We start from the raw sequence: 27,079 nt of genomic DNA, 5'->3' as shown, positions 1-27,079 counted from the left end.
TCCGGAAAGGTTGAGCAGATGGGCTGAGAGGTGGCAAATGAAGTTTAACATTGACAAATGTAAAGTACTACATATGGGAAACAGCAACACCAGAGTAATGTATCAACTCTGTGGTACTACACTGACAGTGGTAGAGAATGAAAAGGACCTGGGGGTAATTGTGCAGGCAAATATGAAGTTCTCTGAGCAGTGCAGATGATCTGCAAGAGTAGCTCATCGTGTCTTATCAATAATATACAGGAATTTTTCTAGCAGGGATAGGGAGGTGATTATTCCCTTATATAAGGCAATGGTCAGGCCGCACCTTGAGTACTGTATACAGGTCTGGAGGCCTCATTTCAAGAAGGATGTAGAGCTGCTGGAAAGAGTACAGAGAAGGGCAACAAGGTTAGTGAACGGAACGAAGGGTTGCTCTTACGAAGAAAGGCTTAAGTTTTCCAAATTACAGTGTCTGGAGACTAGGCACCGGCGAGGTGATCTGACAGATGTGTACAAAGGCTTGAATGGTTTGAGCATGCTCAATGCTGACGGGATACTGCCTGTTGCTCAGAATAATCACCTGAGAGGGCATAAATTCAAATTGAGGAAAGACAGATGTAGGATAGATGTGTGGAAATTTGCCTTTAGCCAGCGGGTAGTTGGTTGGTGGAACAGACTTCCATCCCTTGTTGTGGAAGTTGATAGCCTAAATAAATTTAAGGCTCAGCTGGACAGGTATTTCGAAAGAAGTGAGGGGTGAAGTGGAAGGGGTTTTTTTTTTTTTTTTTTTGGCTGATGCTGCATAAGCTTGCTTTCTTGCATCATATGCCTCTACTAATGCTAATTGTGCAGGCAGATATGAAGTTTTCTGAGCAGTGCAGACGGTTTGCAAGAATAGCTTTAACTTCTGTTCCAGGAAAATTAATGGAGGTACTGGTTAAAGAAGCATTGCAGGATCATCTAGACATGACTTCAGTTATAGCTTGGACACAGCATGGGTTTGTTAAGGGGAAGTCTTGTCTGACTAATTTGATTGGATACTATGATGGTGTCTTGTCAATGATATACAGAATTTTTCTAGTAGGGATAAGGAGGTGATTATCACCTTGTATAAGCAATGGTCAGGCCACACCTTGAGTACTGTATACAGTACTCAAGGTGTGGCCTTGAGTACTGTATACAGGTCTGCAGGCCTTATTTTAAGAAGGACGTAGAGCTTTTAGAACGAGTACAGAGAAGGGCAACAAGATTAGTGAATGGAACAAAGGGTTGCTCTTACTAGGAAAGGCTTAAGTTTTGTTGCAAATTACAGTGTCTGGAGACTAGGCACCTGCAAGGTGATCTGATTGATGTGTATAAAGCCTTGAACGGGTTGAGCATGCCCAATGCTGATGGGATTCTTCTTCTTGCTCAGAATAATCACCTGAGGGGGCATAAATTCAAATTGAGGAAAGACAGTTGTACGATAGATATGCGGAAGTCTGCCTTTAGCCAGCGGGTGGTTGATTGCTGAAACAAACTTCCATATGTTGTTGTAGAAGTTGATAGCTTAAATAGATTCAAGGCAGAACTTTACAATCATTTGGAGTGAGTGGATGGGTGAAATAAGGGTGTTTTTTTTGTTTTTTTTTGTTGGCTGATGTTATATAAGCTTGCTTTCTTGCATCATGTGCCTTTGCTAATGCTAATTTCTGAATGTAGGTGCTGAATGCATTATTCTTGATTTTCACAGCTTCTCTCATCCTATCATTCCACCATGGGGTTTCTTTCCATCTCCTTCCATTGCTTGTGCTTCCACAAACCTGCTCTGTCAGTCCTACTATAGAGTCTTTGAATGCTTTCCATTCTGATTCCAAGCTGTTCTCCACTGTCTTAGGTACAACCTTCCTAAACTTTTCTCTGAACATCGCCACTTTTTCCTCTTCCACACCCGTAGTTTTCTCTCTCTTATTATTTTGATCCTCTTCAATTTAGGGAATCTTAAAACTCCAACAACTAACCTGTGATCACTACCCAAGGAGACACTAGGAATGACCTTGACGTCCACTAGTCTTCTGTGTCACTCTTTATCCACGAGTATATAGTTAAAGAGGGATTCCTGTTGACCGTCCCACCTGTATCTTGTCACTTTGTGACTCTTTCTCTTCTTGAACCAGGTGTTCCCTATGACCAAGCTGTTCCGTAAACAGAAATCCAACAGCCTGTCACCATCATCATTCCTAGGTCCCCAGCCATGCAGACCCATAACATATTCTAGTCCTTGTCTCTCCACTCCGACTTTTGCGTTCAGGTGACCCATGATAACTATATCTTCACCTGTGATGTTCTCTTCGAGCCTGTCCTCAAACTCCAGCTTCTCCATTTCTTCGCAACTGGTTTGTGGTGCATAACATTGTACTATCTTCAATGTTTCGCTGTCATTCATTTGCAGTTTAATTGACATGAGTCTGTCGCTGATATTATTCACCTCCATTAGCCTTTCCTTAATCCTGTAATCTATAATGATGGCTACACCCTTCCTCGCTACATCACCCCCAGACCAATATAGGTAATAGCCTCCTTGTAACTCTCTACACCCTTCCTCCCTACATCACCCCCAGACCAATATAGGTAATAGCCTCCTCGCAACTCTCTACACCCATTTCCTTTCCATTTTGATTCACTAAATCCAAGTATGCTTATTTTTCTGTCCTTTAAGATATCCACACACTCCTCAATTTTTCATGACAATGTCATAATATTGAGTGTGGCTAGTTTAATATATGTCATCATCAGCTGATCTTGTTGGCTGCAGATACCACCACTTCTGGGCTAATTAGTTGGAGGCTCCTTTTTCTATTAAAGCCAATAAATTTAAGCTGCCGATCTGCCAAACCTCTCGCAGCCATATATATGTGGTAGCTCTTATTCAATGGTGAAGCTTCCTTGTGATGTCGCAACTTAACAATTTTACGCAATTTATGCCGATTTGCTAGTCACCACTCAACAAGCAGGTGGCACTGCTCTAGTTCTTTTATCTCATGGATAAATCCAAATGGCTGACTTGGTAGAATTATTGTGACCTTGAAATTTACAAAAATTAATAACTCAGCAACAAGTGAGTATTTTTAAATGCAATTTGGTATCCTGAAAACTTCTACAACAAAGCTATCAAGTAGTACAACAGTTCTGCTAAGAAGTCCCAGTGACTAATCATAGTTCCTTAAAAATTTATCAACCTTGAAATTTCCTATGTTTTCCTATATTCAGGAATAATAATGGTAGCCATTTTAAAAAATATTCACAGTCGGAAAATGAAACCACCATTAGGTCCCAAATCTTAACCTATCACTCACCAACACTTATTTTATCTAAAACAACTTCTTTTTGAGCAACACTCCTTTAAACCTTCTTTATTAATTTTATTAGCCCACTAATTTAGCTAGCATACAGCTGGTGCCACCAGCACCACACACACACACACACACACACACACACACCCATTTATTTTCTGGTTTACTTTAGTTTACTTCATTTCAATTTAGTTTAGTTTTTTTCCATGTATTATTCAGAAATTTACATGCAGAGCACTACATACAGTCTGCTACTATTTGGCCTAAAAAACTGCAGCCATTATCAACCCACTGCAGGATGGAAGACGCCTCAACAATTAATGCTGAGGGAAATGGACCATAATCTGCCACACTGGGCGATCTGCTAACCCAGCTAATCTGCAGGCTGGCAGATCGACCGGTAGAATACTAGATTTTAGACTACTCATTACCTGGACTTTTTTTTTTTTGTCATATTTGAGCTAAAAATTTTAAATTAAAATTGGACACTACATATGGCTGTTTGGATTTCACGATTTCTAAATTTAAATTTTGCCTAATCAACTGCTTTTTTTTCCTTTTTTTTATCAAAGGGAAAGTTTTTCCCATCTTCTGTTTAGTCTAAAATGTCAATTTGTTTATTTTGAAATGAACATAAAGTGATTTTACTTGAAAAAAAATAATAATAAAAAATAAACAATGGCTGTATGTGATGTGTACACTTTACTAAGTATGTTCAGCTTGTTCTACATCTAAACACAAGTCTATTACACCTCCTCACACTAGACCTGTTGCTATTATTCCTCCCTCCCCCCCACACACACAAACACAAATAAAGCTGGTATATATACACTCATTTCAGAAGTACACTAATAACAGTTTCAGACTACTTGAGGGCAAGGGGGCAACTCTGCCATTCAGAAAAAGCAGTTAATTAATCAAAAATTTACATTTAGAAATGGAAAAATCTAAACAGTAAAACTTAGTCATACTGTAACATCAAATTCAAAAATTTCAGCCCAAATATAACAAAAAAGGTTGCGAACAAACTGCCTAAACCAGAAATAAGCAACACGAATCTTAGTGGCTTTTAATCAAAATTGCGGTGTACGTGTGCTTGTTCATGTACACACACACAGAACATATACGTAACTATATGTATAAAAATACATACATATGTATACAAGGTGTTTCTTAACACGTAGGCCATACCAAGTATTAGTAGTGGTAAATGATGCAAGAAAGCAAGCTTATACAGCATCAGCCAAAAAAAAAAAAAAAAAAAAAAAAACTTTTCCTACTTGTAAAGTGTTCCTTTGATGTTGGTTTCCAGAGACTAAAATTCTTTCAAAAGTATCATACATTGCTTTCACTACTTTCAGGATCAATTTTTAGGACCTGAAAACAATGAAAGTTTATATAAATATATGCCTGAAATCAATTTTTAATCAAATCAGTACATCTTTTCTTTTAGAATTCTAGAAAAACCTTTCTGCCATTCATTACAGATATCATCACTTACATTATTCCCCATTAACACACTAACCATTACACACTTTCTCCACAGATGTTTGAAAAAAAAAAAAGACATCTTTTTAAAAATTTACTAGCCATCCAATACTTTCTTACATCCTCATGATTAAGATCTTAGATAAATTCTTCAGTCTTATTCTACTTTAACCACTTTAATATACATTAGTCTAGATTCAGATAATTTGTTTGGATCCTTCTCATTTGTTTCTTATGGCTAAGGAAATGCATATGTTCAGCCTGCTTCCAAATTGCATCATTATTTGCTAGATAAGTTGAAAGTGTGTTAAGAGGAATCCCAAATTCTTTTTGCCAACCTTTTGTACAGCCCAAATTACTAATTTTATCTGTAATTAACAATCTAAATTTCTCTTTGATGTCACCTTGCACAGTGAAGCTGTCACCAAAAGTATATATAAAGTGTATATATGTTTCTACTATGAAAACAGAACCAAATCAGATTAAACAGAAAATGCATCAGCAGTGTACACAATTCACATGAAAAAAAAATCATGCAATTTTCTTCTGTGAATGTGAAGTATTGGCCTCATAATTTGGATCATTATGTAACACTCAGCTGGCCAAAATAATTCTTTCCAAATAAACAATTACATCTACAAGTACATTTATGTCTTATTCACAGATGGTATAATTTTGTCAAAGTGATTCAGTTAGAGAGAATAATCTGTTTGTACCACTCACAAAACTTTGTGTTGGATTATACAATTACCACTATGACTTTTTCAATATCAACTACCTTGAGTTTTGTGCTAACCAAATTGCATACCATTCTGGATGTGTTGTTTATTCAATTTGCATAAGGAATTTACATCAGCTTTCCTGTTCCATGTGATCTGATGGTAGTTTATCCAATTAGCCTTTGTCTTAAGACAAATTCTATTTATCAAGTTTGTAATTAGTTTTCATTAACTTAAATGTTCAAAGTTGTATATCCTCTTTTACGTGCTGCTTGAGAAAGATATTTTAGTTTACTAATCCCCTTATAGAGAGATTATTTAATTGCACCATATTATATAATCTCTCTCTCTCTCTCTCTCTCTCTCTCTCTCTCTCTCTCTCTCTCTCTCTCTCTCTCTCTCTCTCAGAATAAATTGAATAACCAATGAAATGTATACCACACTATGGCCCTACTTTTACTTTATGCTATTTATTTGCAGAGATTTTGGAGTTTCTTCAAGAAATGAAGAAAGATTAGTGGAAAACTCAAAAAATCGCCTTGCTTCCCTCTCCCCACTTACCTTTTCAAGAATAATTACTGAACTGCAGAAGAAATGGAAATAACTTTAAGGAAGAATTAGACAAATTATTAGAGGGGATGGACAGGTGTGTGTGTGTGTGTGTGTGTGTGTGTGTGTGTGTGTGTGTGTGTGTGTGTGTGTGTGTGTGTGTGTGTGTTACTGATGACATATAATCTTGCTTCTTTGCACCATATTAATATAAAATCATATATATGTATTCTATGCTACATTTCCATTTTGCCAATTATCTTTCTTTTCCAATTTATTTTTGAAAAGAGAATAGCTAATGTTTCTCAAATACACTTATTCCATTTAAACCAATTACACAAATGCAACTTACAGTATCATACTCACGAAAGGCTGTCATAAGATCATCAAAGTGATGATAATTAGCCATTTTTAACTTATTCCTAATCTGTGTTAAAAGTGCTTGTTTTTTCCGAGCTCCTCTTTTTGGTATTAATATAGGATCTTTAATACGATCTCTCAATAACTGATCCATGACATGTCTTTCAGGATCTATACGTACTCCAAACTGATAACTTTCCGGAATATTCTGTAGTATTTTATTCCTACAAAACACATGGATAAAATAAAATATCTGAGAAGCTCCTTCCCAAAACAAACAATTTTCAAAAGTGTAAAAAAAAAAAAAATACATGCAAATTATATATATATATATAAACAAGACTATTAATTGTCATCATCAATTGCCATTTCAAACTTTTAAGTAACCAAGTTTAGTGATAAAATTAAATTTAAAATTAAGGAAAGGGAAAAAAAAATAGTCGACAGCTATTTTACCTAATCCACCTCTTTTTGCAGATATTGCACACTTTTTTTTTTTAAATAAAAACCCCAAACACGAGAGGTATTAGACCTATAGTACTTATTACCGTGCTTGAGTTGGAGGTTGAGAAGATGAAAAAAGATATTTGTTGACATTAGACGAACTTCTGTAGACTAATTTTCAGGAAATACATGTGAAGGAAGGTTGTTCCAGAAAACGGCAGTTCAATGAATAAACGAGGAAGATGAAAAGTTGGTTCTGTGAAATTTAAGTTGGATAGTAAATGGATGTTGGCTGGAGGTGGCACATGTTCAGACTGTTTTGAAAGAGAGAGTGGGAATTATAGAAGCCAATTCAGAAGAACAGTGCCCATGGAAGTATCTGTAGAAAAGGCATGCAGCAGAAAAAATAGTACATCTATGAGACAGAGAGTGGAGAGACTCTGTTAGAGAGGAGTCATTAATTAAGTCTGAGGGAGAGTTTTTGGGGCACCGCCACAGATGTGGGAACAAAATTCCATGGTAGGGCGGATTTGCAATTTGTACAGAGTGAACAGCTGTTTGGAAGAAAAGTAACGCCAAGCGCAAAAGAGAAAACCTAGTTTTTTGATGCAGAGGAAGCAATATTTGTAATATGCTTGTGCAAAGAGAGATTAGGAGTCAGAGTAATCCCCAAAAGAGATATATCATTTTGCCTAGAAATCGGAATGTCACCAAAGATAAGCATATGAGCTGAAGAATCCTTTTTGCGAGATATAAGACAAGACTGAGTTTTAGAAGGAATGAAATCAACTAAGTTGTCTTTGCCCCACTGGAGAATTACCTGGATTTTGGCATTTAAGGAATTGGTAGTGGATATTTGAGATGTTGCAGCTGATTGAGCAAGGCAAGGTTTTTCAAAATGGAAAGTGGAATGTAATGTGCTATCATCAGCAAAACGATGGATAGGATTTCAAGTCAATGGAAGAAGGTCATTAATATACAAGAGGAAAAGAGTGGGGGAAAGAACTGAACCTTGGGAGACACCGGCATTAGTGGAGAAGTTAGAAGACAGAGAGCCATCTACCATCACCCTCAGTGAGCGATCAGAGAGAAAACTGGATAACCAATTACAAAAAACAGTTGGCAAACCATTAGATGAAAGCTTATTTAGAAGACCTTTATGCCAGACACAATCGAAAGCCTTTGAGATGTCAAGAGCAACTGCTTGTGTTTCACCAAACATTTCCATTGAATTTGTCCATATATGGGTAACATAAGCCAGAATATAACCAGTGGATTGACACTGACGGAATCCATACTGGCGATTGTTGATCAGACGGAATGTTTCTAGGTAGTTTAAGAGTTGGCGGTTAATTGATTTTGCCATTATTTTAGAAAGAGTAGAAGTAATTGCAATAAGACGATAAATGGATGGGAGGGACTTGTCACCTTTTTAGGAACTGGCTGGATATGAGCAAATTTCCAATCAGTAGGAAAAACACCTTTGGAATAAAAAAGTGAAAAATGGTAGCAAAAAACAGGAGTAAGTTCGGCAGCACAGGTTTTGAGAACAAGTGGAGAAATCCCATCAGGACCTGCAGATTTCTCAGCATCAAGACTCATCAAAATCCTTCTCACAACCTTTTGACGGAAGACTACAGGTTATTTGGTTTTTTAGGAGCATTAGCAACTAAGGCCATATTGCTCCTGGATATGCGGTGGTCATTCCCTGACCTTTCCACATCCTCCGTATTTGGTAGTGACGGGCTTGAACCCTGGTCTAATCAAGAAGCGTGTGCTACGCACTGCTGCTCCTTCCCACCTGGCTACGGAGGCGCCAGGAAGACCACAGGAGGCATCAAATGGAGTGTGATGGGAATGGTGAAAGGTATTTCACCAAGATCATTAATACACAAATTGGAAGAAAAATGAGATGCTAGCAGGTCAGCTTTATCCTTGGCTGAAGTGACAACAGAACCATCTGGTTTTGACAGAGGTGGGAGCAGAGATGGGCAAAGGTTGCAGCCAATAGCTTTGGCAAGAGACCAGAATGCTTGGCTACCATTAGGGCAAGAAGCAAGTTTTCTACTCTTAGCCTGTTTAAAATCTAGTTTGGACTGATTGATAACTGCTTTACAACTGTTGCGAGCTTTGGTGTAGGCAGAAAATGAAACTGAAGAATTGGAAACAAATCAATTACAATATGAAACGTTCTTCTCTTGAATAGCCTAAACACAATTATTGGAAAACCAAGGTTTAGATAAGGGACCAGATTTTAAAGTGGAGTGCGGAAAAAAGGATTCCACTCCTACAAAAATAATTTCACTGACACGATTTGAGCAAACATGGACATCAGAAGTTTTGAAACAGTAATCTGACCAAGGAAAAGAAGAAAACAAATCTCGCAGGTCATCCCATTTTGCATTCTTGTAATGCCAAACAATACGACGTTGAGAATAGATTTGAGATAAAGGCTCCATTTTAGAAGAGACAATCATCAAGTTGTGATCTGAGGTACTTAAAAGGACCACTCACTTTGACCGTGTACTTAGAAGGGTTGTTTGTGAGAAAAAGATCAAGCGTGTTGGCTGTATGGTAAGGATTGTATGGTATTCTTGTAGGTAAATGAACAATCTGTGCAAGGTCATTAGAAATTGCAAAAGCGTCAGCATCTCGACCAACTGGGTCGGTGTGACTAGAAAACGGAAGTCAGCTGGAGTTGTGAACATTAAAATCACCAAGGAAAATTACCTCACTGTTAGGAAACCTGGACTGGAGAAAGTCAAGTTGCAAAGAGAGGAAGTCAAAGAGCTCCAAGTGATTAGTGGAGTTGGGAGAACGGTAGAGACAACTGATGAATTTGACACAATGAGGTAGAGAGATTTTAAGCCAGAGAAGATCGAAAAGAGGAGATTCCAAATTACCAAATCTCTGACAGGGAATATCAGAACGGACATATGCACACCTTTGAGGTGAAAGGAATCATACAGCAAATAATTTGGGCAACTGAGATGAGCAGTAGTTGAATCAACTGATAACTGAGATTCTGTCAGAAAACTAATCTAAAATAACATTCTCTTTGCAAGAAATACTCAATCTATTAAAGAAAATCCACTTAGCTAAGTGTAGCTTGTGACCACTAAACGTGGCCTTTAAATAATGTCACTGTCCATGCAGTATTGTTGACAAGCCTGAACATTGATGTTCCACAGCAGGTGAAGTAACAAATGGTAAAACAGTGAGTGAAGCAACAGAATTTACATCAATGGAATAAACCTGGTGGCTGTCATAACTGACCAACACAGACTAGGATTAGATCCTAATGTTCCGCCAGTTCTGTTCATAACACGGGAAGCCAAGGAGCAATCAGAAAGCTGTCAATAACTTCTACTTATCTCGTGAGTTTGCATAGTGCGATCCCTACCAAAACTAGCTCAAGAATTGCTAATTCATTACTTGATCTGCCCTGTCACGACCTTTCATTTTGTTTTCAACTCACTGACCAGTTACTCATCGCCAATATGGCTGCCTTACCATTCGGATGTGCTGTACGCCGCTCTGCAAAATTTTGTTCGGAATATGTGTTTTAAATTAAGCCAGTTATCCAAATTGTGTACCCAAGGGGTAATATTCATCAGTGGATCACAGCGGTGAGATTTGTTTCTCTTTTTATTGGGTGATTTTGTACAATTCAACTCGTTTTCGATTCAACGCTGGTAACAATGTGTCAGCTCACCATGGCGGCATTGTTCTAGTGCTGGAGAGGGTGGCAAACTACATATTTCTCTGTCACCGCGGTTGAAGTGTACTCTTGACTCGGAAAGGTGACCCTGTGTGTTTCTAAACAAGGCACTGATCGTGTCCCAACAGTTCTGTGACTTTTGATTTGGCTATTTTGGTAATAATTATGCACAGAAGAACTAAAATGTCCACATTTCCCTCTTGAACGAACAACGCCATTCATTGCCCGAGGACACTAAGTTGTGGGTAATCTCCCCACCCTCAACGCTTTCCTGGAAGTGCTCGCTCAGTCAAATGTTCAGGCACTCTCTGAGTTAATCCCTGCCCGGAGCTTGACCTGTGGCAAAATAGGAAACGACTCACCTTCCTGAAAAATAGAAAGTAAAATCCTCCAGGCAGCAAAGCTATAGTGCGGCTCCACTTATTCTGGCAAAATTAAAAGAAATTAAGACTACCGTTACATTTAGACCAAAGAAAATGGATTCCATAAATCATTCCAACTTCGTTAATCCAAAGACAACGGAAATGGATGACAAAGCAAGAAAATTAAGAGCATCGCAGCCACAGATAGCAAACAACGAAAACTTTGAAATTATAGAAAGTGAGGATATTGACTTCACACAATCTGGCTCCACTAAAGCCAAAGGAAAACACAAAAAATATGTGACACCAAATATGGAAAGAGTGACTCGCTCTAAAAGGGAGAATAAGGATCCTGCTGAACAACCTGTGATACAGGCAGACAACATCGGGGAGAAACCCCCGGACAAATCGCAGGGCACCTCGTTAGACCCGACACTACCGCCGGGCACAGCCCTGTAACAGTCCCTTGCCCTGCGAATGGCACTAGAGAGCTTATTCAAGGAACAAACAAACAGGGTTTCAGCAGTCCTTAGGGCAGAGATAGTCTCCATCTGGATGAAGATGGAGACGATATTAGTCCAGACGCAATTTGAAAAGGAGATTGCCCAAGCCAAGCTAGAGGTCCTTCAAATCAGTGGAACAAACCAAATGCCACAGCGCGTTCCCACATACTCACAGGCGCTGAGGAACAACATAAATATCACAAGTGTCAATACGGACACAGGATGCCCCAAAACGGGGCAGAAGAAAACCCTGCTAACCAGACCCCACCTGGTAGTTTTGAAACCAGCAGCGCCAGAAACACATAAGTCCAGTGAAGCAGTTAAACAGACCGTCATGGACAATCTGAAGAACGACTTTAAACACACAAAAATAAGATCCATCAGGAAAACGAGAAATGTTGGAGTGATCATTCAAACTGAAACGAAACAAGACATACAGGGGATACTAAAAAACTCCAAAATATCCTCGCTGGGGCTGCTTGCCGAACCGCCTAGGGAAAAAGGGCCCTGCATAATGATACATGATCTAGATAATGATATCACCACTGAAGAGTTAGTCCAAGAAAAATCTCAATGAATTGCAACTTGACGGAACGCCAGAGCAGCACATCACACCGAGGTTCGAGACCAGGGCCAGGACTGGGGGTGCTGTCAACTGGGTCCGCAGTTACCTGGAAATCCATAAAGCAACAGACAAGGGTGTATGTAAATTGGGGCAGTCACCGCTACAGGGAGTATCTGGCTGTCCCCAAATGCTTCAGATGTTGTCGTTTTGGCCACACGACACACACCTGCAGGCAAATGCACTCTCTTTATATTCGTGGCCATCTTTTGCACTGTGCCAAAGATGGCCACGAATATAAAGACTGTCCAAACAAAGCTGAAGCCCCGGTCTGCATCAACTGCAAGGCCCTGAAGCTGCCACATGACCACTCTATAAGGGATAGCGCCTGCCCAACATACAACAAAGCAAGGAGTACACAACAGCTACAGATAAATTATGGGGAGTAATCCAAAACAATACAATCACTTCGAGATAAAAATTGCACAACATAATGCACAGCGTTCTAGGGCAGTTGCTGCTCAGCTAGTTAAGAAATCTAATGAAAAAAAATCTGGACGTGCTCATATTCCAGGAGCCATACACACATAATAAAGGAGTGAGAGGTTACACCCTAAAGTTCAAGATTGTCCAATTGGAAGGAGACACTCCTTGGGTGGCTGTCGTGGTTTGTAACCTAGACCTCACGGTTACAAAAATAACCGACCTTTGCACAAACTGGGCAGTATATGCCCACATTGCCTCATCACTGGGGAAATTTTACGTCTCTTCAGTCTATGCCAGACCGGGAGAGGACATTCTCCCCGTCACAACGTATCTGCAAACCCTACAGCGCCAGCTTGAGTGCCAAAATTATTATTGGAATGGATGCAAATTGCAGGTCCGCAGCCTGGCATAGTGAGAAGCCAGATAGGAGATGTACACACAATGGACAGCGATTGGAGGAGTGCATAGCAAGCAGTAACTTTACTATCCTGAACCTACCAAATCAACTTCCCACGTTTTCAAGTACAGTGTGGGAAGCAAACATTGATCTTACCCTTGCAAGCCGCACAATAGCAGGACACCTCACCCCCTGGGAGGTACAGGACTATTGGACCACATCTGATGATAGGATTATAACCCTCAGTCTGCACCAAATCCTAATTCCAAGACAGACCGTCAGATTTCTCTCGCCAAGGTATGCCATTCCCAAAGCCGACTGGGATCTCTTCCAATGGACGCTGATGATGGGAGCAGAAAACATCCGTACTGAAGGCCAAAACTTAAATTACCTCCAGCAGCAGGTGACAAAATTAATCACGGACGCAGCGGACATAGCCATAAAAAAGAAACACCCGGCCCCCAGAGCTGTTCCCTGGTGGTCACCAGAACTAACTGACCTCAGACACAGAGCAAACAGAGCCTGAAAAGCATTCCAACGAGCACGCAGAACCTGGCCACAGGCGGAGGTGGACAAGCTAAGGCAGAGGTATCGCGAGGCAAGAAATAACTACACGGCCAAGATTAAGCAGAAGAAAAAAGAAACATGGGAAACTCTGGTCAGTGCAAATGGCAATGCTGACCCATGGGGAATTGTTTATAGACAAGCTAACAAGCTCCCAAGAGAGGAAGTGGTTACAGCCACCAAAACTGCACCGGGAAGTTATACCAGAACCTGGACATCATCAATTGACAACGTATTGGACCACATCTTCCTACCTCAAACTGAACCCCAGACTGAAGAACAGAGAAAACTCTATGAAGAAAACTCCTCTTATTGTACCACAGCAGTTGAGCCCCCCTTTACAATCATGGAGCTGAGCACAGCAAACATTAAAAACAGGAAAGCTCCTGGTGATGACAGGATTGAACCAGAGATGCTCAAAAAGGCAGTAGAGAAAATACCAGACATCATTCTAAATCTCTTCAATTGCTGTCTTTCAGAAGGCTATTACCCTAATAAGTGGAAAACAGCAAGAATAAGACTTATACTTAAGAATCCAACCAAACCCCAGGATAAGCCAACATCGTACAGACCCATAGCTTTGCTTTCTACTTTGCGCAAACTTTTTGAGCGGCTTCTATACCATAGATTAGAGACTCACTTCCAGGAAGCGAACATGATGTAGCCGAACCAGTTTGGCTTCAGAAGAGGATGCTCAGCGGCAGATGCTTTGGAAAACATAATTGAGGCAGCAAAAAACTGCGACATGAAGTATTTTCTTCTCATATCAATAGACTTTGCTGGCGCTTTTGATTCTCTCTGGTGGCCCGGAATCCTGGCCAGACTTCGGCGCGCCCAAATTCCAGGCAACCTGTTCTGCTGCCTTAGATCATACTTGGATGACAGAAGGATTACAGTGACTGCTCCCTTTGCCACTCTCTCCAGGCAGGTCCACAGGGGCTGCCCCCAGGGATCAGTTCTGGGGCCCCTTCTGTGGACTCTTGTGCTGGATGAGTTCCTCAATATGGAAATCCCTAATATAAGAATGCAGGCATACGCCGATGATCTTATACTGATGCTGCAGGCTAATAGCAGGACACAGCTGGAGACCCATGCAAATCACGCAATGTCTGTTCTGCAAGGATGGGCAAATGGGAACCTACTGAACATCTCAGCAGAAAAAACACATTCGATACTCCTCAAGGGCTCCCTTGATCCCAGGAGGCCTCCCCGGATCAAGATAAATGGAACAACCATTAAACTCCAAACAGAAGTCAAGTATCTTGGCGTTATCCTCGATAGACACCTCAACTTCACACCACGTCTTAGTTACCTCAGAGTAAAATTCAGGAAATATTCCGGCCTATTCGCTAGAGTTACACACAGAGACTGGGGTCTAAAGAAGAGGGCACTCGCCATCCTCTAGAAGGCATTCTTCATCCCGGCACTGGCTTATGCAGCAGGAGCTTGGTACGCTAAGGCAAGCACTGCTGTTAACAGAAGGAAATTGGAAACCATCCATCGAATAATTCTCCTCACAACAACCAGAGAATGCTGCACGGTGAACACCCACGCTCTCCAGGTCCTTGCGGGATGTCTCCCCCTGGAGTTGGAGATTGTCGGCCATGGGCTGCTGCACCAACATGCCAAAGGAAGGGTAATCACACATTTGGGATGCGCTACGGACCCAACTCTGACTAGACCACAGGAAAAAAGATGTCTTACAGACCACATGAGAACAGTGTGGCAGAATCGGTGGAATGACTCCACTAAAGGCCGCATAACTAGAAGCTTCATACCAGACATTGGACGTGTTTACCCTATTTCCCCAACCTGGTACTCTCCTGGACTTCATACCACTTACCTGCTGACAGGGCATGGCTCCTTCAGGAAGAAGCTACACGATTTTGGAATCTCGGACATAGCACAGTGTAGATGCGAACAAGAAGAAACTTGGGAGCACCTGCTCTATGAATGTAATATATATGAAAACCTCCGTGGCCTGCTGTTTACCAAACTACGCTCCATCCTTAGAAATCAGGAGGACATAGTGCTGCAGGAAGAAGAAAACTATAAGGCTTTCACGCTTTTCGCTCAAAATCTCTTCGCAAGGCGAAGAGCACTTCCACCACCCTGAAACAAACTTCAGACTTTGGACCACCGATAGACAGAAAGAACACAACTGGCCATTGACGACCAGCTGAGTGACTACAGCACTTGAATACAAGTAGTGGGGACAACCTACAGCAACTGAAAGACAACTGAGTCCTAACTGGATGCGACCAAACACTGGGACCTAGATGTAGCTGGCCTGACACATGCAGGTGATGCATCCTGGCCTCTGCTGAGACTAAGTCTACCACCTGGAGAGTCAAAGTGAACGACTTAGATTGCAGCCTTGCTGCCAACTAGCCAAATGGCAACCCAGATCCGACACCTTTCCGGGCCTGCTTTGTCTCCTTTTCCTGGCGGGGGGACACCCCTGTCTCCTCCTCTCCCTGCAAAACCCACTTTCCCTCTGGTGTGGCACGGGCATGCCCACTGAACATTTGGGGGCCACCTTCTCTATCAGTCCCTTTCTTCTTTCTCTACCCTCCAGCCTTCCTTCTCCCCACCCAAATCTATTTACCTTCACAGCCCCACATGTCAAAACTGTAACTACACCAAAATTTCTTGCCCGACCCTTTTCGGCCAAAAATAAAACTCATCCATTCTCGCTCTTAAGGCAAATCTTTATGACCAAACAAAGCACCAACAGCGATTAAAGCAATGTATTTTTTTTTATTTTTTTTTTTTTTATAGGTCCTAGATATTGAAATCTGAGGAAAGTAGGTGGCAGGACCTGCCAGAGTACCGATTCCTTACTGGTAACACCTGGCTAGCCTCCACGTGGCGCGGTATGGGCAATGTCGGGTCCCATCAGGGGCCCGATGGCCAATAAGCCAGATGAACAATGGGCTCGACAGACTACACTATACACGATCCACACACTTTAAATCTCTGGCTTGACAGGGTACCATCACTCGATACAGAGAACACCGTGGAGATGGGAGAAATCCCAGGAGCCGCAAGACCCTCAACATACCAAATACCAAATGACCAGTTACTCTGACATAACAAGTTTCACAGTTTCAGCACTTAAAGCTGTAAATAAAACTGTTCTCTCTCGCTCTATGAAAGTTATCTGAATTTTCACTGTCCTTGTCCACTGTCGATTTCCAACTGATGTTATAAGAATAAAGGAGGAAATTGAGGATGCTACAATACTTGAGAAGTACAGCATAACTGCAGCTGGAACTCTTGGCTGAGAGCTTCTGGCAGAACCTATTAGTATGCTGTAATAAGAAACTAGTACAGTCGAGATCTCCCATGACCCTCAAAAAGATGCCACCAACATCTGCTTCCAGATCTTAATTGGGAAAGGCAGATCAAACAGGATCCTTGCCCTCCAAATCTTCCATACTGCAGATTTAGAGGGCAACCTGATAAAAACAGTAATCCTGGCCATGTACAAATGTTGGCTGGATTATAGCCAGACTTCCTGGGAATGTTACATAATTTTCTAGCATCCTGTTCAAAGTTCTCTGTAGTGGGGATTTATGATGAAATAAAATTCTTGGATTAAATTCAACCAAAATTTAGGGATGTAGGCACACACAGAATTTAGATATAACCATACATTATGACCTCTTCTTCAAGATCTTCAGCTCTAGTAAGTGAACTGAGAAGACAGGAAAAAAACTGATAAGTTACTGACTTACATGCTACCTACAGTACTTCTACACTGCATGTGTGTATCCTAGTTTCTTGACAAGCACATCAGAAATCTTGTTAGCATGGATGATGTCCCACCCAGTGTGTCTCAATTGCTTGAACTTACCACAGTGATAAATTTTCAACCTATCCAATTCTATCCTATCCTAACCAAAATTATCCCATCTAGTCAATGCAACTAATTCAATCTGAGCAGCCTTATCTCATATTCTCAGCCCATCCTTGTTTGTTCAATAGCTACACAGGTGGCTACCTACTAATAAGTTATACCATGAGAAGTAATGAGCGGACAGTGAGTCAGGACTCCCAATAAGATACCCATAAGCCTAGCTAATGTGGTGTGTGTGTGTGGGGCACGGATCTTCTCCTAGTTAAATTGTCCCCTCTCCACAGTAACCCAGAATTTAAAAAAAAAAAGAAGTTTTTCAAACTTCATACTTTTATAAGAAGGGCACTCTGGTCGCGGAAGAGAACAGTCGGTGGATTTTTGGCTGCTCTAAAGGGATAAGTATTTTAGATAGTTTTAATGTATTCTTTGTTAATTAACATACTATTGTGTTTTACAAAGAAATTAAATAGGTTAAGTAGCATTCGTTAGCTTCTTATTTTGAATTAAACTAGTGATTTTTGGAAGTTACGACTCGCAGTGTTGGGGCCAATATTGTTGAACTAGCCGCCATATTGTAATCGATAAGAAATAGCGTAACGTATATATATCAAACTGATAAGCGTAAGGTATAATGTAAAACTAGATAACGTAATACAACGCACTGTAATAGTAATCAAAATATTTATTAATTTTATTAAATTTCATTGTTAATTAAACTGTATTTAAACGGAAATCATGACCCAGACTAGAGCTGCGAAGCAAAGATCACAGACTAGCGAGAGTGCTATGACAGATGAGAAACGAAGAGGGAGATTCTGCAACACATCACAGTTTAAAAAAAATGTGCGAAATTTGAAATGTTTGCTGAACTTTCTAAAACAAGCCATGATCTAGCCAAGAAGGATGTCTTTGTGTGTGTGTGTGTGTGTGCTAGATGTCTAGATTGTCAAGAAATTAGGTGCCAACTCAGCGTTCTGATGGGCGACTATGAGAGATTGAGGTGTAGCGTAAATGACCTTAAAAAAAATTAATATGAGGAGCACATCAAGCTGTCAGCTGGCCAGCTGAACTGAAGAACTCACTCCTGTGCATCAGGCAACACAGAGGCAATCTGAAAGGCAGAATGTGCTGGTCCCTCAGGAGCTAGTTATTGTTGGTGACTCTAGTGTCAGGGAGATGGAAAATATACTATGCAAGAAGGATAGGTGGAACAGGACCAGGGTATGTCGGCCAGGGGCAAAGGTTGATGACACTGTACAGTAGATATCATCTTTTAAGGGCACAAAAGGTGATATTGTTGTACACATTGGAACTAATGACATTAAGAGTAAGAGATTTGCAGATTTACTCAATAAGTACAGGTGAATGTTGAAAAAAAGTCACAAGTTAGGGTTGAAGTTGAAAGTGAATGCAATTCTGCCCAAGACCCGATAGAAGGGAGTTTATGATGAGAACCTTGTCAATCAATTTGGCATTGGAGAGATTGTGCAAGGCTCAAGGTGTAGAATTTTTTTCAGCTTGGTCTGTACTTGTTGACAGGAAAGACTGCTTCTAAAGGAATGGGGTACACTTAAATAGAAAAGGAGCAAGACTATTTGCTGATGCTATCAAGGAAGTGTTAGATGGGTTGCAAAACCGCTAGCTTGGGGGAATAAACAGTCTAAAAGGTTAACAGTGGCCGCAGGCAGAGGCAAAAGTGATTCTTGCACTGCTTCTATTAGAATGAGAAGCAGCATGGAAAGCAAGGCAATGGAGATTTCCATGACTGTTGACAGTCATAGTGGAACAAATAAATACATGAGCTCTGTAAAATAACTAAGAGTAAAATCAGGTGCATGTATACTTGCAAATTGAGAGTAGGAGTGTGCTATAGGCCTAATGACTCTGATGAGTATAATAAGAAACTGTACAGGGAAATAGAGTGGGTCAGTAAATCAGAGAGTCTTATAATGGGGGATTTTAATTTCCCAGATAATTACTGGAATTTGTGGGTTGGTCACTCACACACTAGCAAGGCTTTTGTGGATTTATTGGATGATTGTTTTCTAAATCAGCATATTCGGGAGGCAACTAAAGGGAGTAATACTCTTGATTTGATTATCAGTAGTGATACTTCATGCATTAAGAATCTGCAGATACAGGAACCACTAGGTGGCAGTGATCACAGTGTGCTGAAGTGGGATTTACTCAAAGAGGTAACTACCATCAGGGGTAAAGGGAAGGGTTATTGCTTTCGTAAAGGTGACTACAATTGTCTGAGACAGTATTCAAATTCTATACAGTGAGACCAACTGATGATGTTACCAACAGCAAATTCAAAATGGGAAACATTCAAAGAACTTATCTTGGAAGCTACTAGGCTTTACATACCAACTAAGAAATATTGTTCAAGGTTTAAGCCTAAATGAATGTCAGATGAACTAATGAGACATATGGCAGAGAAGAAAAATGCCTGGGATACATATAAATTAATGGGTGACATGGAAGACTATGACAGATATAAGCTGGTCTGTTACAAAGTTACAAAGGAGGTTAGGCAGGCGAAGGCAGATTACAAGAAATCTTTGGCAAGGGTTGCAAAGAAAAACAGCAAAGAGTTCTTTACTTATGTAAACTCTAGAAGGAGGGGGGGATGAATCAAATTAGTTATCTTGATATCGATGGTTCAACTGTTGATGATCCTGTTCAGGTAGCTAACAAACTAAATGAATATTCTGCATCGACATTCACACATGAGGAGTTATTCAGCGAGGGGAATGCCAGAGGTGTATTCAACTCTGGCAGTAAGCTACATAATCTTGTAATAACTGAGAGTAAAGTGGAGGAGAAATTGTTGCAGATAAACACAACAAAGGCACCTGGGGTGGATGGGATCTATCCAGTTATATTAAAGGAGGCAGCAAAGCAAGTAAGCAAACCCTTAGCCATAATTATGAGCACTTCCTTGGACTCAGGGGAGGTACCCATAGACTGGAGATGTGCAAATGTGACCCCAATTCACAAAGGAGGATCAAAGGCTGACAAGTAATTATAGACCTGTGAGTTTAACTTCTGTTCCAGGAAAATTAATGGAGGAACAGGTTAAAGAAGCACTGCGGGATCATCTAGACAAGACTTCAGTTATAGCTTGGACACAGCATGGTTTTGTTAAGGGGAAGTCTTGCCGGACCAATTTGATTGGATACTCTGATGCAGTCACAAAAGAACTGGATGAAGGGAATAACTTTGATATTATATACTTGGATTTTAGAAAGGCTTTTGATACTGTGTGTGGCATTGGAGGCAAATTGCTGCTATGGATAAAGGGGTGGTTGTGGGGGAGAAGACAGAGAGTGGTAATCAATGGACACTGCTCATCGTGGACTAATGTTATCAGTGGAGTCCCTCAGGGTTCAGTGTTGGGTCCATTATTGTTTTCTGTATTTTTAAATAATATTGATGATGGTATATCAAGCTTAATGTTCAAGTTTGCAGACAATACAAAAGTTGGCAGGGTTGTTAAGGACACTACTGACGCTATGCTGCTGCAACAGGATCTGGAAAGGTTGAGCAGATGGGCTTCGAGGTGGCAAATGAAGTTTAACATTGACAAATGTAAAGTACTATATATGGGAAACAGCAATGCCAGAGCAACGTATCAACTCTGTGGTACTACACTGACAGTGGTGGAGAATGAAAAGGACCAGGGAGGGGGGGTAATTATGCAGGTAGATATGAAGTTCTGAGCAGCGCAGACGGGCTGCAAGAGTAGCTCATGGTGACTTACTGCAAGAGTAGCTCATGGTGACCTACTGCAAGAGTAGCTCATCAATGATATACAGGAATTTTTCTAGCAGGGATAAGGAGGTGATTATTCCCTTGTATAAGACAATGGTCAGGCCACACCTTGAGTACTGTATACAGGTCTGGAGGCCTCCTTTCAAGAAGGATGTAGAGCTGGTGGAACGAGTACAGAGAAGTGCAACAAGGTTAGTGAATGGAACAAAGGATTGCTCTTACGAAGAAAGGCTTAAGTTTTCCAAATTACAGTGTCTAGAGACCAGGCACCGGCGAGGTGATCTGATATAGAGGTGTATAAAGCATTGAATGGTTTGAGCATGCTCAATGGTGATGGGATTCTGCCTCTTGCTCAGAATAATCACCTGAGAGGGCATAAATTCAAATTGAGGAAAGACAGATGTAGGATAGATGTCCGGAAATTTGCCTTTCGCCAGCGGGTAGTTGGTTGGTGGAACAGACTTCCATCCCTTGTTGTGCAAGTTGATAGCCTAAATAAATTTAAGTCTCAGCTGGACAGGTATTTCGAACGAACGGAGGGGTGAAGTGGAAGTTTATTTATTTATTTTTTTCCCCTGGCTGATGCTGCATAAGCTTGCTTTCTTGCATCATATGCCTCTACTAATGCTAATGCTAATACACTGATGCTGGAGTATAGTCAATAAATTTAATGAGCTTGATGTGCAAGTCAAAACATAAAAGGCAAATATTGTTGGGATATCTGTGGCGTGGTGTCACGTGGATATAAGCAGTGCAGAACTGGAATTTAGGGGGTACAATGTGTACAGAAAGGATAGACAGGACAGGAAGGGAGGAGGGATTATGCTGTTTGTTAAGAAACACGTAAATTCTAAGGTAGTGCATCCAATTAATGTTGGTGGATAATGCAGTGTTGAGTCTGTTTGGTGTGACATATGCACTGGGAAAGAAAATAATGAGAGTAGGTATGTATGTTATATGCCTAATAAATCTGATGAGTATAATGAGCAATTATGCAGAGAAATAGAGTGGACTAGTAAATCAGAATGTCTTGTAATGGGAGATTTTAACTTTCCAGATATTGACTGGAACTTGAGGATTGGTCACTCGCACACTAGCAAGACTTTTTTGGATATCTTGGATGACTGTTTTCTACAGCAACATGTTCGAGAGGCAACCAGAGGTAGTAATACTCTTGATCTGATAATCAGCAGTGATGATTCATGCATTAAGAATTTGCAGATAAAGGAACTACTGGGTGACAGTAATCACAATGTACTGATATGGGAATTACTTAAAGATGAAACTACCATCAAGGCTAAAGGGAAGGGCTTTTGCTTTCATAAAGGTGACTACAGGGGTCTCAGACAGTTTTTAAATTCTGTACAGTAGGATCTTCATCTTGGAGGCTACTAGGCTTTTCATTCCAACTAAGAAATACTGCTCAAGGTTCAGGCCTAAATGGATGTCAGATGAATTAATGAGGCTCATGGCAGAGAAGAAAAATGTATGGGATGCATATAAATTATCAGGTGACACAGAAGCCTACGGCAAATATAAGCTTGTCTGTAATCCAGTCACAAAGGAGGTTAGGCAATTGAAGGCAGATTACAAGAAATCTTTGGCAAAGGTTGCCAAGAAAAACAGCAAAGAGTTCTTTACTTATGTAAACTTTAGAAGGAAAGGGATAAGTGAGAAATTGGCCTGCTCACTCATGAAGTGCAATTACTGCCATGACTGCCCTTCATGAGTTGGATGTTAATCTTGGATGTTTTTTCTGAATTTTCCTCAGCACCTGTCTTTGTTGTTTCATGAAAACACCTCGAAAGGTCTCTGTAATATGCCCCTGTAACTGTCTGGTCTTTCTGAAGGTGAAACACTCCATCATGTGCTTCCAAGGTCTAACATGCAAAGTGGAGTGCCGAAAGGATTAGTTCTGAGACCACTGTTATTTCTGATTTTCATCAATGTAATTAATGGAAGGATAGATGGCATGGTATAAAAATTTGCTGATAATGTGAAGATTAGAAGAAATGAAAATTTATCGGTGCCAAACGATGTTCCTTCCAAATGACTTGGATAGGCTTCAGAAGACATTCAGGGCACTTGGAGGTGTTCTGTCGACGATTTATCAAACATTTGCCTGAAAAGAGGAAAGACTTCAAATATGTTGGCTACAGAACTTGACAGCTGGGAACTTTAGATGGGACATAACTGAGGTCTGTAAGGCAATGAGAGGGGATAAAAGAATGAAGTTGAAATTTTTACTGTTATAAAGGACTCCAGTACTTTGAGTCATAAATTCATATTGCAAGGAAGGAGATTAGACCGGATTAAACAAAGTTTTCTTTTAGCCAATGAGTTGTTAATTACAGGTGATTCCCGCTTAGCACTGATAATTTGTTCTGGAAAAACAGAGCGCTAAGTGAATCCACGCTAAGCGAGCACCACATTCCCATAAGGTAACATCTATTTGTGAGTTGTGGTCGGTGCCATAGGATATTTCCTAATCAATAATAAAATGAAGTTTATTATTGATAGTGAAAAGATGCACAAATGTCGGTCAAAATATTTAATATTCAAATATTTGTACATATAAAATATTCTGTATTACATACGTATATAATTATGTGGTAATATGTACGAAAATTAAACTTAAAATTCCAATTAAAATCATGAATCATGAAAAATGTATCGATTTTGGGTTGTACTTTGGCCCTCTTCCTGGTAAACTAAAAGGGGTTTTAATTTAAAATCCCCCACAGCGTTACCACTCAACAATAAAGTCAACCGATCCTTTACTGCTTTGAAACCTGGCATGGTTTTTTCTTCTTTCAATATGAAACTTCTTTTAGGCATTCGTTTGCAAAAAAGTCCCGCTTCATCTATGTTAAAAACTTGTTGAGAAGTATAACACATAATACCCCTCCAATAATTTTAACAAGTTCTTTTTGAAGGTTTCCGCTCCGTTGATCTGCATTTGCGGCTTCTCCCTGGATTTTAAATCTGTTCAACCAGCTCTTACTAGTTTTAAATGGTTCCACATTTTTTTTTTTTAGGAGAGCTTTCTTCAGATCATTATATAGGCTAATCCGTTTTTTTTTATATATAATATTTAACTTAACTGAATTCTGCATTGGATATTATTATCAATACAATTAGTTAAAGTCTCTCTTTCAACTTCAATCCTAATAGCTGGCCTAGCCCTAGTTGCTTGCAGTGGTAAAATTAATTTTTTATTTTTTATTATTGTTCTTACGGTTAAACATGCCAGTCCTAAATTATGGCACACACATCTGCTTGTCGGTGACCAGAATCGATTTGCTTCAAAAACGTAGTAGTAGTAGTAGTGGCATGTGATGCAAGAAAGCAAGTGTATAAGCTTATGCAGCATCAGCTAAAAAAAAAAAAAAAAAAAAAAAAAAAAATATCACACCATTCCCTCCAATTGCCGGTCCAGTTCCTCCTTAAATTTATTCAACCTATCAACTTCCACAATGACAGATGGAAGTTTGTTCCAGCAATTAACCACCCGCTGGCTAAAGGCAAATTTCCGCACATCTATTCTACATCTGTCTTTTCTTAATTTGAATTTATGCCCCCCTTAGGTTCGTAATCTGAACAAGTGGAAGGATCCCATCAGAATTCAACATGCTCAACCCATTCAAGGCCTTATACACCTCAATCAGGTCACCGCGCAGGTGCCTAGTCTCCAGCCACTGCAATTTGCAGAACTTAAGCCTATCTTGGTAAGAGGATCTCTTCATTCCCCTCACCAATCTTGTTGCCCTTCTCTGTACACGCTCAAGTAAATCTACATCCTTCCTAAAATGAGGCCTCCAGACCTGTATGCAGTATTCAAGGCGTGGCCTGACCATTGCCTTATAACAGAGGGACAATCACCTCCTCCTCCCTGCTAGCAAAATTCCTATATATCATTGACAAAACCCCATGACCTGCCTGGCAGCCTGTCTTGCATTGCTCAGAAAACTTCATATCTGACTGCACAATTACTCCCAGGTCTTTTTCATTTTCTACCACCTTAAGTGTAGTACCACACAGTTGGTACGTTTCTATAGGGTTACTTCTACCCATATGCAGTACTTTGCATTTGTCAAGGTTAAACTTCAGTTGCCACTTCTTTGCCCATCTGCCCAAATTATCTAGATCCTGTTGCAGTAGCACACTGCCATTACTGTCATTAACAACCCTGCCAACCTTTGAATCATCTGCAAACTTCGACATTAAGCCTGAAATACCTTCATCAATATCATTGATAAATATACAAAACAACAGTGGACCTAACACCGAACCCTGTGGGACTCCGCTAATAACATTAGTCCAAGAAGAGCAGCACCCATTGATTACCACCCTCTGTCTTCTCCCACTTAAACATCCTTTTATCCATTGTAGCAACTTACCCTTAATACCATTCTGCTCCAATTTGTACAATAGTCTTCCATGCGCAACAGTGTCAAAAGCTTTCCTGAAATCCAAATATATGATATCAAAATTATTTTTTGCATCTAGTTCCTTTGTAACCACATCATAAAATCCTATCAAATTTGTCAGACAAGACTTTCCCTTAACAAACCCATGCTGTGTCTGAATTATTGCTGCAGTCTTGTCTAGATGATCCTGCAATGCTCAGTTAAATTTAATTTTCAAATTCAGTCTTTTTCTCAAATTTGTAGCCTTCGTACTGTGTCCAGACATTGTTACTTTTTCATTCTTATCCGGCATTATTACCTCTTCGAAAATGTAACTGCGTTGGCTGCATTAATTATGATTCAATGTTCGAGTAAACTGTCCGTTATGCACTGTCTAATCCTATACTGAGTGATGACTAGACTTCGGATAAATGCATATAATGCAAATATTACAAGCAATATACTTGATCGTTTAAAATCTATGTTAAAAACCTGTCTCGCAACTACGTAACAAGTCACTGTACTGCAATTAAATTAGGGGTGAGAAAATTTAACTGAGCGTGGGAAAATTTCTCAAATCTGCGTGGGAAATGTTTCAATGCTGTTTTGCTATTCATTTTCGAGTTAAAAACTCCATCAGATGAAACATATTTTCGTTAAATAGGCCAAAAATGCAATCTTTACGTTAGTAAAAGCGCATTATAGTGATTTGTGACAGTGTTATAGTGAGATATGAGTATATAATATAAGAACGGCATTATAGCGAATCAACGTAAAGCGAACCGCGTTATAATGAGGGCCTGCTATAATAGGAATAAGGTTACCTTTATGGGCAGCTGAGGATGACAGCTTGGGAAAATTTAAAGGTTGCTGGATAGTGTCCTACATGAGGAGGGAAACATATGGGTTGTTTATTTTTCTTTTTTATTATTAATTTTTATGTTATTATTTATTTTTGTTATTTTTATTTATTTATTTATTATTATTATCATCTTTTTTTACTAGTGCAGCAAAAGCCTGGATTCCTTTCACTGTTTGGCTGGTATTAATTACTAATTTAGATTTTACAATGACATAATAATGATATTGTACTTTAAGAACAGCCCACATGAGAACATGAAATCTTAATTTTTAGTAGTCTAATTTTTAGTAATCTTACAATTCAGATTAATTTGAAACTTGAAGTGGTTTTTTTTCCAGCAAGGAATCACTAATTTTTTTTTTTTTTAATCAGATTCAAATATGCGAACACCAATTCGTAATATTGAATAATGTGCATCTTTGATTTGTTAATTTCGATTAGTAAAAATGCTTGCTAATAAATGTATATACATAACTAAACCCAGGGGATCACATCTGCTGAGTATGGGCTTGGCACACCCAGGGTAAATAGGTATTCTCGAAAGTTTAAATCACTTTCACGATTGGACTGGATTTGAACTTTTGTTATTATAATTAACTTATAACTTAACAAGCATAAACTTGATAAGCTGGATAACATCATTCCTCTCTTTTTTGGTGATTCCCTTCTCTCTCTCTCTCTCTCTCTCTCTCAGAGTAATTCA

General features: G+C 39.9%; 1 protein-coding gene across 1 annotated transcript in view; it reads right to left on the bottom strand.

Annotated features, from left to right (window-relative positions):
• LOC150075032 (EF-hand domain-containing family member B-like) overlaps window positions 1–27,079 on the bottom strand; it is a 243,532-nt gene that overhangs the window by 148,669 nt on the left and 67,784 nt on the right. The window contains exon 5 of the mRNA XM_090389053.1: window positions 6,420–6,651. Within this exon, the coding sequence (XP_090245179.1) occupies window positions 6,420–6,651 (232 nt within the window). The remainder of the gene's footprint in view (window positions 1–6,419; window positions 6,652–27,079) is intronic.

Source organism: Mastigoproctus giganteus, chromosome 14 (assembly GCF_048544385.1).
Source record: "Mastigoproctus giganteus isolate SK-2022 chromosome 14, ASM4854438v1, whole genome shotgun sequence".
NCBI classification, from domain to species: domain Eukaryota; kingdom Metazoa; phylum Arthropoda; class Arachnida; order Uropygi; family Thelyphonidae; genus Mastigoproctus; species Mastigoproctus giganteus.
Note: the sequence above shows the minus strand (reverse complement) of the source record. Positions and strands in the feature narration are given on the sequence as shown.